General features: G+C 43.7%; 1 protein-coding gene across 2 annotated transcripts; it reads right to left on the bottom strand.

The window, feature by feature from the left end:
* Positions 1-3,026: 3,026 nt before the first annotated feature.
* On the bottom strand, positions 3,027-8,842 carry LOC112313901 (olfactory receptor 10AG1). Of its 2 annotated transcripts, XM_045203843.2 has the most exons (4): positions 8,699-8,842; positions 6,856-7,034; positions 5,411-5,459; positions 3,027-5,100 (listed from the first exon to the last, which is right to left on the bottom strand). In XM_045203843.2, the coding sequence occupies exon 4, from the start codon at positions 5,073-5,075 to the stop codon at positions 4,119-4,121; it is 957 nt and encodes a 318-aa protein (XP_045059778.1). In that variant the 5' UTR covers positions 5,076-5,100; positions 5,411-5,459; positions 6,856-7,034; positions 8,699-8,842; the 3' UTR covers positions 3,027-4,118. The 2 variants fall into 2 exon arrangements, with proteins under 2 accessions (XP_045059778.1, XP_024426286.2); XM_024570518.3 differs by lacking the exon at positions 5,411-5,459.
* Between the last annotated feature and the right edge of the window lie 4,009 nt (positions 8,843-12,851).

Here is a 12,851-nt window from a genome sequence, read left to right as displayed (position 1 = left end):
TAAAGTTTTCTTAGTAACAGTTAATAAACTATAGAATTTACACATCAAGATACAGCCACATTTTATCATTTCAGTATTCTTTGTATTAAATAAGGTTTTCTATGTGTAAGGGTTTTTCATATACATGTCACAGATTTGAAGTTCTCTTTTTCTCAGTTATTTTGTAAAGGACGCATTACATACAGTTTTGATGAACACAGCATGAAGCATTGAAGCATAATTTTCTTAGGACAGATTTCCAAAAAGTGGTATTACTAGGCGAGATGTTATAAACAGTTCTGTGGCTCTCAAAAGATCCTCCTGAATTTGGTTCTGGAGGGGCTATGCCATATCCAGCCCTCAGTAAACAGTTGCCAGGGTTGTGAAATAGGTGGCAAGCCATCCTCCCTCCTGAGTGAGTGACCCTCTCTCAGTTCACTGCCCCAGAGAGTCTCCGCACAGCACTCCAGGCTGACAAGACCATCTGAGCGAAATTTGTATATGCACAGAAATGCCTTTGTCATACTTGGTATAAATAAGCATTTGAACAACTTTACCAGCATTTGGACATGTATCACTCAAACCAACAAAAAAAGTTTGCCTATTTGATAAGCCAAAAAGTGATTATTTGCTTAAAAGTGATTATTTTGCTTACAAAAAAGTGAATTATTTCCCCCACCTGCCTTTAAACTTCTCTGGGTATAATCCAGGCCCTTTACCTATTTAGCTATGTGACTTTGTGCTTGTTCTTACTGATTCGCATCAACTCAGTTTCCATCATTGCACTTGCGAAGGATTAATGTTTGTTTTTCATTTTAAAGTAATACTTGATTCATTAAAGACAATTTCTGTTTTATTGAAAGGCGTAAGATCTCTTTTCTGCTCTCTGCAACCACCAGCTCCAAATACATCACAGACACCATTAATGTTTTGGCTTGTTTTGTTATGATTTAAACATAATTAGGAGATGCTTGGCTGGTGTGGCTCAGTGGATTGAGCGCCAGACTGAAAACCAAAGGGTTGCCGGTTCAATTCCCAGTCAGGGCACATGCCTGGGTTGTTGCCAGGTCCCCAGCAGGGGACACGTGAGAGGCAACCACAAATTGATGTTTCTTTCCTTCTCTTTTTCCCTCCATTCCCCTCTCTCTAACAATAAATAAATAAAATCTTTAAAAATAATAATAATTACCAGAATATAGTGAGGAGAGGTCTAGTTTTTACGGTACATCTATGCCTTTTCACCCTTTTACTCATGGGACTGTACAACTTATTCAGAGGTGTTTAGTTTTCATAAAGCCATGGTTGTTCAATGTACAACAGTATCTTATGTTTGCACCTGCCTTATAGCTGACACACTGCTTTGTCACCCCTTGTCTGTCGTTACCACCTCATTAATAACTGCAAAGTATACCCAGAGCTTTGTATAGGTGGCACTCTGTCTCTGTTTGAGCACTTAATTTAGTTCTGATTTTTCCTAACTATAAATGATACTTTAAGGAACATTTTAGTGCTTAAGGTTAGATATAGCCAAAAGGGGAATTTCTGGGTCAGAAGGGGTATAATTTTTTGAGGTTCTTGATACGTATATATTCAAGTCCCTTTGAAAACATTTCACCAGTTTGCACTGTTGGAACACGAGGCAGTGGGAGTTCACACAGCCTTTCTGGTATTGTGTAGTAAGAGCATTTGTCATTTTCACTAATTGACTAGGGGAAAGGGAATTTAATTAATTGCATGTATTTGATTGTTAAGGAGGTTGCACATTTTGTTTTCTTTCTTTTTTTAAATAAACAGAGCAGTGAAACATTTCTTTTTCTTCACCTAGACCTACATCAATACATATAAATAAAGTCTGGTGTTTTCTGTTTTTATTGCGGGGGGCGGGGAGTAGAAAATACAGGGGTAGAGAAAAGGGCTGGAGGACAGATGACCCCTTCGTCTTTATTTTTTCTCAAATACAAGTACTGTCAATCTGATGGCAGGATCACCTGAAGGGAACAGCTTGAGTTTTAATAGCATCCAGGACTATTCTGTTGAATTTCAAAATGAGAAAAACCTTTTTTCCTTTAGGCAAACAATGCACACCTAATAGGAATCAGGCTTGAGGGGTCTGGCCGGATTTCCAATGCACAGCCAGCGGTGCACATGTGTGTCTCTTGCAGCGGGCGGTGGGGCTGCAGGCAGAGCCAGCTGCCTGCCTGCTCACCTGCGGGGAAGAAGGGGCAGAGCAGATGAGCACACTGGAGGAGGTTGAACATTTTCCTCTAAGACTGTTAGGCAATTATATTTGCTCTTCCCATCAATTCAAACAAGCTCTTTATAGAATAAAGATATTAGCTTTTTCTCTTCACTTTGTTTATACTTTTCTGTTTGGAATTTTTTCGAAATACTTCTTTTGACAAGGTTTCAATTTTTATATAGCTCAAACATCTGTTTTCAAAGCCTACAAAATCTAACTTTTTCCTAAACATTAGTGTTTTATTCTGCAGTTTTCAGTATTTTGTTTCACTGTGCTTTAAACATTCTTAATTTTATTTTGGTGTACTGTGTGAAGAAAGGATCAAAATTGCCATCTCCCATTGTTAATTGTCCCCACATTAATTAGTGTCAGATCTGGATCTGGATCATCTACTTTGTTTCACTGTTTTGTTGCCCTATTTTATTCTAGCTCTGTAGTTGAATTTTTATGTATTTAATGAATTTTCCATCATTACCCCTTAAAGCAGATGTATGTATATTTATATGAAAAACTATAATTTTATGTTATTCTTCTAGAATATTTGTTTATTCTTATAGAAAATTTGTTTATCAATTAAAAACAGCCTTTAGATAATTATTGAACTTATAAATGAATTAGGGAGAATTAACATTGTTATAGTTAATCTTAGCACCTACAAATATGCTCTTGTCCTTTCATGCATCCAAGCTTTTATATCAATCAGTGAAGTTTTGTAGTTTTCATATAAGACCACATGTTTTCCTTCATTATTCCTACATATTGTTGTAGCTGTGGGTTTTCTTGTGTAGGTTTTTTTTTTTTTTTGATTTCTCATAAAAAGCCAGCATCCCAGGAATGGGGTCACTTCAGCATTGCCCCACTGCATGCATCCAAGGCAACCAAACACCAGGCTTCCAGAAACAGTTGAGGGGCCACAGATACTCTTATTTTTTAAGGATTCTTTTCTTTTTAAAGATTATTTATTTTAGAGAGAGGCGGAGAGAGGGAGAAACATTAATGTGTGGTTGCCTCTTGCACACCCTCTACTGGGGACCTGGCCTACGACCAAGGCATGTGACCTGACTGGGAATTGAACCAGCAACTTTTTAGTTCACAGGCCAGCACTCAGTCCACTGAGCCACACCAGCCAGGGCCACAGATGCTCTTGAAATGTTAGTGAAAGCTGGGAACCCTCTCTCCGTGAAAATGCAGAGAAGCCTAGCAGTGTGGGTGGGTAAGTGCACATGCCCACACTTGCACACACTTATGAAAACCACCTGAAGGGAGCAGCCCAGCCCCACCCTCACATTAACAGATCCAGGCAGGAAGCTCTGGTCCAGGCTGGTACCCAGGCCTTTGGTATTCAGATCTCCTCCAAGTGGGACCTTTGATGAGGGAAGTACAGGACCCAGGCCATGGTACCTAGCCCACTTCAGCCTTCCAGGTTAAAAAGACAGGTTTGGGTTAAAGGAAAGAAATAATGCAAACTTATGCTCCTCAGAGAGCCAGGTGGGTAGGATGGCGATGTGGTGAAGAGGAGGAGGAATAGTCCCAACCACAGACCCTCCTGTTACCAGATCTTCTGATTTGTCAAGAGGATCTGGAATGCTTAATTTTTAAGGGAGGTCTCTCAATATTTTAAGTTTTTTATTTATTGATTTTAGAGAGAGAGGAAGAAAGAGAGAAACAGTGATTTGTTTTTTCCACTTATTTATACTTTTACTGGTTGATTCTTATATGTGCCCTGACCAGGAATTGAACCTGCAACCTTGCATATCAGGACAACACTCTAACCAACTAAGCTACCCAGCCAGGGCAAGTATCTCAGTATTTTAATATGGACAAGTAATTTTTAAAAACCCAACTCAGGCCCTGTCTGGGGGCATCCCATGAGGGTGGGTTTCTGAGTCCCTCCCATGTCCTAGAATGACACCTGCAGGTAGAGCTTCCACAGGGCTCCCTTCATGTCCTTGTTCCTCAGGCTGTAGATGAGTGGGTTCAGGGTGGGGGTGAGGATGGAGTAGAAGACAGCAGCCAGGCGTCCTTGCAGTGGGGAGGAATGGGCACTGGGCCTCATGTAGGCAGAGCTGCCAGCGCCATAAAACAGCATCACAGTGGCCAGGTGGGAAGAGCATGTGGAGAAGGCCTTCAGGCGGCCAGCCACAGAGCGGATCTGAGCAACCGTGGCCAGAATTCGGACGTAGGACAAGACAGTGAGGGCAAAGCAGCTCATGATGACACAGCCGCTGACTGCAAATCCAGCAGCCTCGTGGGCATCCTCATTGGCACAGGCTAGGCGCATGATTGGAGGGATGTCACAGAAAAAGTGGTCAATCACAAGGGGATCACAGAAGGGTAGGGAGAAGGTATTGGCTGTGTGGAAGGTGGAGAAGAGGAGCCCACCAACCCAGGCCACTGCCACCAGGGACACACAGGCCCTGCGGCTCATAGCTACCCCGTATACCAGGGGCCTGTAGATGGCCAGACAACGATCGTAAGCCATGGAGGTGATGAGAAAACACTCCGTGGACCCAAGGCTGACAAAGGCAAAGAGTTGGGAAGCACATGCAAGGAGGGAAATGTCCCCAGAGCCCAGCATGGTGGCCACCAGGGCCCGGGGCAGGGTGGTGGACAGGGAGCAGATATCCACCAGGGAAAGGTGCTTGAGGAAGAAGTACATGGGCGTGTGCAGGTGGGCATCGAGGGTCACAGCAGCCACGATGGAGACATTTCCCAGAATTGCAGCCAGGTAAAGGAGAAGGAAGGCGACCACACTGAGCAGCTGTAACTCAGGGACAGCTGAGAAGCCCCGGAGGAGGAAGACAGATACTGCCGTGAGGTTGGTCATGTTCTGGAGGGTGCTCTGGTAGCAGCGCATGAGAAGAACCAACAGTATTTAAGACCTGGGAGGAAGTGGAGAAGAAGCTGGGTGAGCAGAGGCTGGAAGGAGGCTCAAATATTGTTCATTAACCATACATACATGCCCTGGTGAGGTGGCTAAATTCATTGGAGCAACTTCCCACGCACCAAAAGTTTGCCGGTTCAATCCCAGTCAGGGCACATACAAGATTCAACCATTGAGTGCATAAATAAGTAGAACAATAAATCAATCTCTCTTTTCTCCCCCCCCCCTCTCCAAAATCAGTAAGTTTTTTTTAAGGCAAAAGAACAAGTTCTACTGGGCCCTCCAGGAAAAGATGCAGCTAGCCAAACCATTGTTTTCAGCTCTGTGAGATCCTTTTCGGACTTTGGGTTTCTGAACCTGCAAGAAAGCACATGTGTGTTGTTTTAACAACAGCAGCCCTAGACAATGAAACAGCCTCCCGCCTCCTCAGTCCTCTTGCTTGTATCACAAGATACTGTTCCTCCTCAGGAAGTGGAGCCTTCCCATGTTGAAGTAAAAGAAATAAGCAACATAGCCGCATAGCTAATGCCCTTTGTCCCCTTCTCATCCCCCACAAGATCCTGGGAAACAGATATTGTAACCTGGTTTCCCTCAGCATCCCACAGGTACCCATGTGAGATGGTTTCATGGGGTAAATGGATGAACATTGCTAATTGTGCAGTTGGGAATTATTATTTTTTTATCCTGACCCAAGGACATGCTTATTGATTTTAGAGAGAGAGGAAGGGAAGGGGAGAGAGAGAAACATCAATGTGAGAGAGAAACATTGATTGGTTGCCTCTTGCACACACTCTGACTAGAGACCAAACCTGCAACCTAGGCATGTGCCCTGACGGGGAATCAAACCCATGACCTTTTGGTTTACAGGATGACACTCCAACCAAGTGAGCCACACTGGCCAGGGCTGTGAATTACTTTAATTTAATTTTTTTATTTATTGAATTGAGCAAGAGAGAGATATAAAGGGAGAGGGAGAAACAATGATTTGTTGGTCTACTTGGTTGATTCTTGTATGTACCCTGGCCAGGGATCAAACCCACAACCTGGGCATAGAGAGAAGATGCTCTAATCAACTGAGCTACCTGGCTAGGGCTATGAATTATTTTAATATGCGCCTGGAGAGACAACAACACGCCCCCAACTTTCCAGATGTTGCATTCAGGAAGGAGATGAAATGTGTGCTGATGTTCTGCAAAGAGCTGATGAAAAGAAACTTGGCAACATCTGTTACCACCATCAAGAATTATGGTGTTGCAACAGAACACAGCTTGCAGGAGATCAAATTCTGCACGCCTTGGCCAACTCATCTTGCCTTCTCTACACATATTTTTCTCATATCATTCACGTTTTTCCAAATTTACTTAAAAAAGAAATATGGTATTTATGCGTGCATCACTTGGAAAGGACTGATATTATGCTCTGACCTGGTAAGCCCTTGCACTTATTATTTTTTTTAATCTTCATCAGAAGATATCTGTTTTTTAAAATTGATTTTTTTTGGGGGGGTGGAGAGAGAGAGAGAAAGAGAGAGAGAGAGGGAGAGAAGGAAAACATTGATGTGAGAAAGAAACATTGATTTGTTGCCTCCCATACATGCCCTGACCAGGAATCCAACCCACAACCTAGACATGTGCCCTGATCAGGAATCAAACCTGCAACCTCTTTATGTACGGGATGATGGTCCAATCAACTGAGCCACCTGGCCAGGGCTCTTAGTTGTTATTATTGTCCTACTTTGTTTCAGCATTCTCACCTGCAAATCCAGTGGCTTGCAAAGGCATTTCCACACAGTTCCACAGAGCCTTCGGGGGCCAAGACACAGGGACCTTGTCTGGCAGGGATCCAGCCCCTTTCCTTCAGCTGGAGGCAGTCCGTGTTTATTATTAAATTGTTATTGGATTATCAGCTCAGCTTTTGTTGGATGGCAGGATCCTGTCATGAGAAAATAGGTTTCACCAGCACTGGCACAACCATGAGGCAGTTTGTGTCATGGTTTACAGCACAGACTAGGAGAGAGGCTGCCTGGGTTCAGACCCCAGCTCTGTCACTTACTAGTTGTGTGACCTCAGATAAGTTACTTAACCTCTCTGGGCTTTGATTCCTTCTCTTTTCTTTTATACTTTTTGTTTTTAATTGAGTTTATTGGGGTGACATTGATAAACAAAACTGTATAGGTTTCAGGGGAACAATTCTATAGTACATCATCTGTATACTGTATCGTGTGTTCACCACCCCAGGTCTCCTTCTATCACCATTTATCCCCTCTTTATCCTCTTCTACCTACCCCACTCCCTTCCCTCTGGTAACCACCATGCTGTTGTCTGCATCTGTGAGTTTCATTTTTTTTGTTTTGCTTAATCCCTTCACCTTTTTCACCTAGCCCTCATTCGCCCTTCCCTCCTACAGCTGTCAGTCTGTTCTCTGTATCTGAGTCTGTCTCTGTTTTGTTTGCACTATGGTTTCTTTATCTGTAATGCACAGAAATAATGATGACACTTCCCACCATGAAAGTGGAATCAAATGTAGCCCTCAGAACAGTGCCTGGCACGTAAAACACAGTGCGCCTGTATCATTTTCTCCAAATAGCTGATTCTGCGTTTCTCAGAACTTCCTGGATGTAAGTTAATACCCCATATGTCATAGTTTGAAATAATGGAGACAAGCAGAGTCTCCAGATCAGAGCCATCAGCCCTGGGAGAAATGAGCCTGGCTGATGTGGGACACAGAAGTATCAGTTCAGGGGTAGAATAAGATTTCAGGAACTCCCTCTTCCCCAAAGCCTGTGTGTCTCCCAAAGTACCGCCGCCCTGCAGTCTCATAGCCTCATGCACACGCCTCCACTCATGGGGAGCTCACTCAGAGCAGTGGTTCTGAACTGGGAGTGACCGTGTCCCTACCATGGGGTGTGTGGCAGTGTCTGGAGACATTTTTTATTGTCACAACCAGGGAAGATGCTCCTGGCTTCCAGTGGGCAGAGCCCAGGGCTGCTACTGAATATTCAACAATGCACAGGGCAGCCCCGCAGCACAGTAATCTGACCTCACAATGCCAATAGCTCCAAGGGTGCTGCGCTAACTTAGTCTTGAGTTCTTTGTATCACATCAGCAGAGCAATCTCCAGCATTTAAACCTCACTTCCCGAGAGCCTGGGTGCTTTTCATGCATATTATGCAATCCTCCCAATAGCCCTTGATGGCAGGAACTGTTTTTTAAAAAACAGCCCAATGATATGTTTACTGATTTTAGAGAGAGGAAAGGCAAGAGAGAGAGAGAGTGAGAGAGAGAAACATCAATTGGTTTTCTCTCGTATGTGCCCTGATCAGAAATCTAACCTGCAGACTTTCGCTGTACAGGATGACACTCCACCCAACTGAGCCACCTGGGAAGGCAGGTACTATTTTATCAGTCCATTTCACAGATAGAAAAACCAAGGCACAGAGAGGTTAAGCAATTTGCCCAGGGTCTCATAGCTAGTAGTGGCCATGCTGGAGTTCAAACCTGGCTGATGATTCTGCAGGTTTTAATGGCTGCTCTGCTGCTTCAAGTCACCCCAGATGTGAGATGGGAGGCACTAGAAGGTTGAGCAGCAGGACCTACCTGGCTGAGCCTCCTGGCTACTCCCACCAGTAACAGGCAAAGCCACCTTTGCTGAGTGGGGCTGGTGGAAGGCTGGATCTCCAAGGGATGGAGGTGAGTGTTAGAGATCCAGGCTGGGATTCCTCATTCAGGATGAATCCTCACTTATAAGCTGTGGACAAGAAAGACCTTGGGGATGGGCCAGCATTAATGACTTCAGGTGGGATTGGCTCTGAGCCATCCATCCCCTCTTGGTTGTTTCTCTCTCATCTTCTTGGGAATTTGTCTAAGGGCTCCTCTGGGGACTTTCTGTCCCATGATGGCTCTAGGCTCTGAGAACAAGACTCTTTGACAGGTAAGGCATCAGCCATGCTTCCTGACCACTTTCTAGAGTGTTCTCTAGAAATACCAAAATATTTCTTATATCAAAAGCCACAACAGTCCATATATGTCATTGAACATTCTTTTTTTAAAAATTTTATTTATTGATTTGAGAAAGAAAGAGAGAGAGAGAGAGAAACATTGATTTGTTGTTCCACTTATTTATGTTTTCATTGACTGACTCTTGTATGTGCCCTGACTGGGAATAAAACCCGCAACCTTGGCATATAGAGATGATGTTCTAACCAACTGAGCTACCCAGCCAGTGCTCATTCTTGAGCTTTAAAATTTAATTCATCTATATATTTTTTTTAATTTTTAAGGACCACTGTAAACCAGAAATCCCAGATCACTTAAATCATAGATATTATATTCTAGTTGGAAATCAGACAGTAAATAAGTAAACAAATAAATATATTTTCAAGTTCTAGGTGGAGGTAAGTGAATGACAAACAATAAAGCAGAGTGAGGGGCGTAGAAAGACAGCAGGGGGCTTATTGAGTCAGGCTGGTCAAGGACAGCTTAATGAGAAAGTGACAACTGAGCTGAGGCCTGTATGAAGTGACAAAATGAGCCACACAGTGAACTGAGGGGAGAGTATGGAAGCAGAGGGAACAACATATGAAAAGTCTTAAGGTTGGGAGGCACTCGGCATGTTGAGCACCTGAAAGAAAGGCCTGAGGTGACTGGAGCTGAATGCAGGTGAGAAGCAGCAAGAGATGAGGAGCAGAGGTAGGGAGTGGGGAGACCATGAGGTTCCTGTGGGCCATGCTGAATAGTGTGGGTTGGAGAGTCAGCATGATAAGTAGGGCTGGGATGAGAGCATGACACCATCTGAATTCTGAGTTTGCGAGACCACTGTGCCCTGGTTGGGTTGCTCAGTTGGTTAGAGTATTGTCCCAATATGCCAAGGTTGTGGGTTTGATCCTCCATCAGGCCACGTATAAGAATCCACCAATGAATGCATCAGTAAGAGCAAAACCAAATTGATGTTTCTATCTCTCTCCCCCCTTTCCACTCTAAAATCAATAGTAAAAAAATAAAGACCACTGTAATTGCAGTGGAGAGACCAAACTTTAAGGGGGCAACAGTAAAACCAGGGAGTCTAGGTAGTCTGGCTGGGGTCTGATCAAGGATGGTGGCGGCTTGGACTCGCATGGTAACACTCAGGGCGGTGATGGTGGGCATACATGTACGTGTTGTGAGGATGGAATAGACACTTCTTGCCCACAGTTGCATGAGGGCTGTGGAAGAAATAACAATGCCCTGGCTGGGTAGCTCAGTTTGTTAGAGCGCTGTCCCAACACACTAAGGTTGTGGGTTTGATCCCCAGTCAGGGCACATACAATAAGCAACCAGTGAATGCATACATAAGTGGAACAACAAGTTGATGTTTCTCTCTCTTCTTCTCTCTCTAGTATCAATGAAGACAATTTTTGAAAAAGAAATAATAGAAATATAATACAAGACAATACATAACATCATAACAATATGGTAATATCTACATAATAGTAATATAATACATGATGATACATAACATAACAATATACTAATTTAATATGATACAATAACATACTAGTAATATAATGACTAATAATAACATGCTTACTCTGTGCCATGCACTGTCACATACATCTGGTATGTATGATCCTATACATAAATGGTTACACACACATACACACACATTTGGACCTCTCAATAACCCTATCTGGTAGGTCCTAATATTGTCCCAGTTTACAGGTGAGGAAACTGAGGCAGAGTGAATTGTATCCAAAGCCACAGAGCAAGTAAGTGGGGAAAGCAGGATTTGAACCCGGCCACATGACCCCATACTTCTAACCATCATGTGTGGGTCATGGGGTGAGTTCCAGGCTTTTGGTCTGAGTCCCTGGTGAACAGTGATGCCACTTATTGAACTGGGGGAAATTGTAGGAAGAGCAGATTTGGGGACCTAACATCAAGGTTCTACGTACTGTGTTAATTGTGAGATGGCTGTTAGAAATTTAAGTGGAGAAACCGAACAGCAAAGGGGACACACGGGATGGGCGTCGGTGGCAGGGGGAGGTCCTGACTAGAATATAAATTTGGGGGCATCATCAGCACATCAATGTTAATTAAAGCCACAGGGCTGGGTGTTTTTGCTCAGGAAATCATGGCAATTAGAGAGAGCCCATCCTTAGCATTGCTATTTGGGCTGACTATTAAGTTTAGTGTCCACAGAGAAACAAAGTAACTTATTAAGAACCCAGAAATGCAACTAATGCCAATTCTTCATTAAGCTGAAGCCCCTGGTGGCTCCCCAAGGATGAGAACTCTGCTAACAGGTTCAGCGCCCAAGAGAGGTCCCCTCCTGGTGATGGGGGGCTGGGGTCTGCAGCAGGAGATGCCAGGCATGACTGGAATAATTAGCCTCCACTGACTTCCAATAGCCGCTGGGGACTGGGGCTCTGAGCTCGTTAGGAATAGGCAAGCGAGACTGGCCTGGGAATCTTGAAGGAACTTTTTGATTTGTTGAACTCATTAACAAGGAAGCCTGGCAGGTGCCTCCTTCCCACAGGTGTCTTTGGTCTGAGAAAACACCTGCCAGGATTGCCAGAGAGGAAACGAGTTTTCAGCGTGTGTAGTTTTCAACTAGCTGTGTGTAGTTGAGCTCTTTCGGAAGTGATTTCTTCTTCTTAAATTGGGCACATGGATGAGGATGGGCGTTGGCTATCTGGTTTTTCTTTCCATCTTCAGTGCTGAGAACAGAACCCAGCATGTATCAGAGACTCAATGAAAACTTGTGGAATGACTGAAGGACTAAAACGATCTTTGTTTCTTTACTGCAGTGGTTCTCAATAGGGGTGACTTTGCTCCCCAGGGGACACTTAGTAATGTTTGGAATATTTTTGGTTGTCCCACTAGAAAAATAGGTTGTTCTTGGTGAGTAGAAGGCAGGGATGATGCTCAAAATCCGACAACATGCAGGACCGCCCCCTCCCCACAGCAAAGGGATTCAGCCCCAATGTTAATGGTGCAGAGGTTGGGAAACTGATTTACTGGTTTATAACTGACCTCCCTCAACCGGAGCAAAAGATCCAGAGACTTTTGTCCGACTTGTTTGCTGCTGCCTCTCCAGCAAGTAGAACCTTGTCTGACTCAGTAGATGCCCCATAAATACATACTGGGTGTAATGAATGACAATATGCTTTGTCCACCTGCTTCACATTATGTTCCATTTATAGAAAGTTTAAAACAGGCAAAACTAATCAATGATAGTAAGAAGACCAGACTGTGGTTACCTTTGTAGGAGAGTAGAGTCTAGTGGTGTGTATGGGGTGGTTCTGGGGTGCAAATTTGTGTCTAGATCTGGTTGCTGGTTACAATGGTATGTTCATTTGTGAAGATTCATCAAGCTGCACAATTAAGGTTCATGTACTTTTCTGTATGTAGGTAGTACTTGTATGGTAAGTTTACTAAAAAATGAACTAGGTTATTTTATTTTTGAGAACTCATGCACCTAATCACTATGCTATTAAGATAGCAAGAGTCCTACCATTTCTTCAGCAAATAAATTGTAAGTAAATTTTGCAGAGGGGAATCCTTACAGATTAAAACATTTAAAAGCAATAGTATACATGTCCTGGCTGGTGTGGCTCAATGGATTGAGTGTCAGCCTGTGAACCAAAAGGTCTCTGGCTCGATTCCCAGTCAGGGCACATGCCTGGGTTGCAGGCCAGGTCCCCATTTGGGGTGCGCAAGAGGCAACCAATCAATCTGTGTTTCTCTCATACATGGCCACGTTTCTCATCCT

The sequence above is a fragment of the Desmodus rotundus genome, chromosome 12, assembly GCF_022682495.2.
Source record: "Desmodus rotundus isolate HL8 chromosome 12, HLdesRot8A.1, whole genome shotgun sequence".
Classification (NCBI taxonomy): domain Eukaryota; kingdom Metazoa; phylum Chordata; class Mammalia; order Chiroptera; family Phyllostomidae; genus Desmodus; species Desmodus rotundus.
Note: the sequence above shows the minus strand (reverse complement) of the source record. Positions and strands in the feature narration are given on the sequence as shown.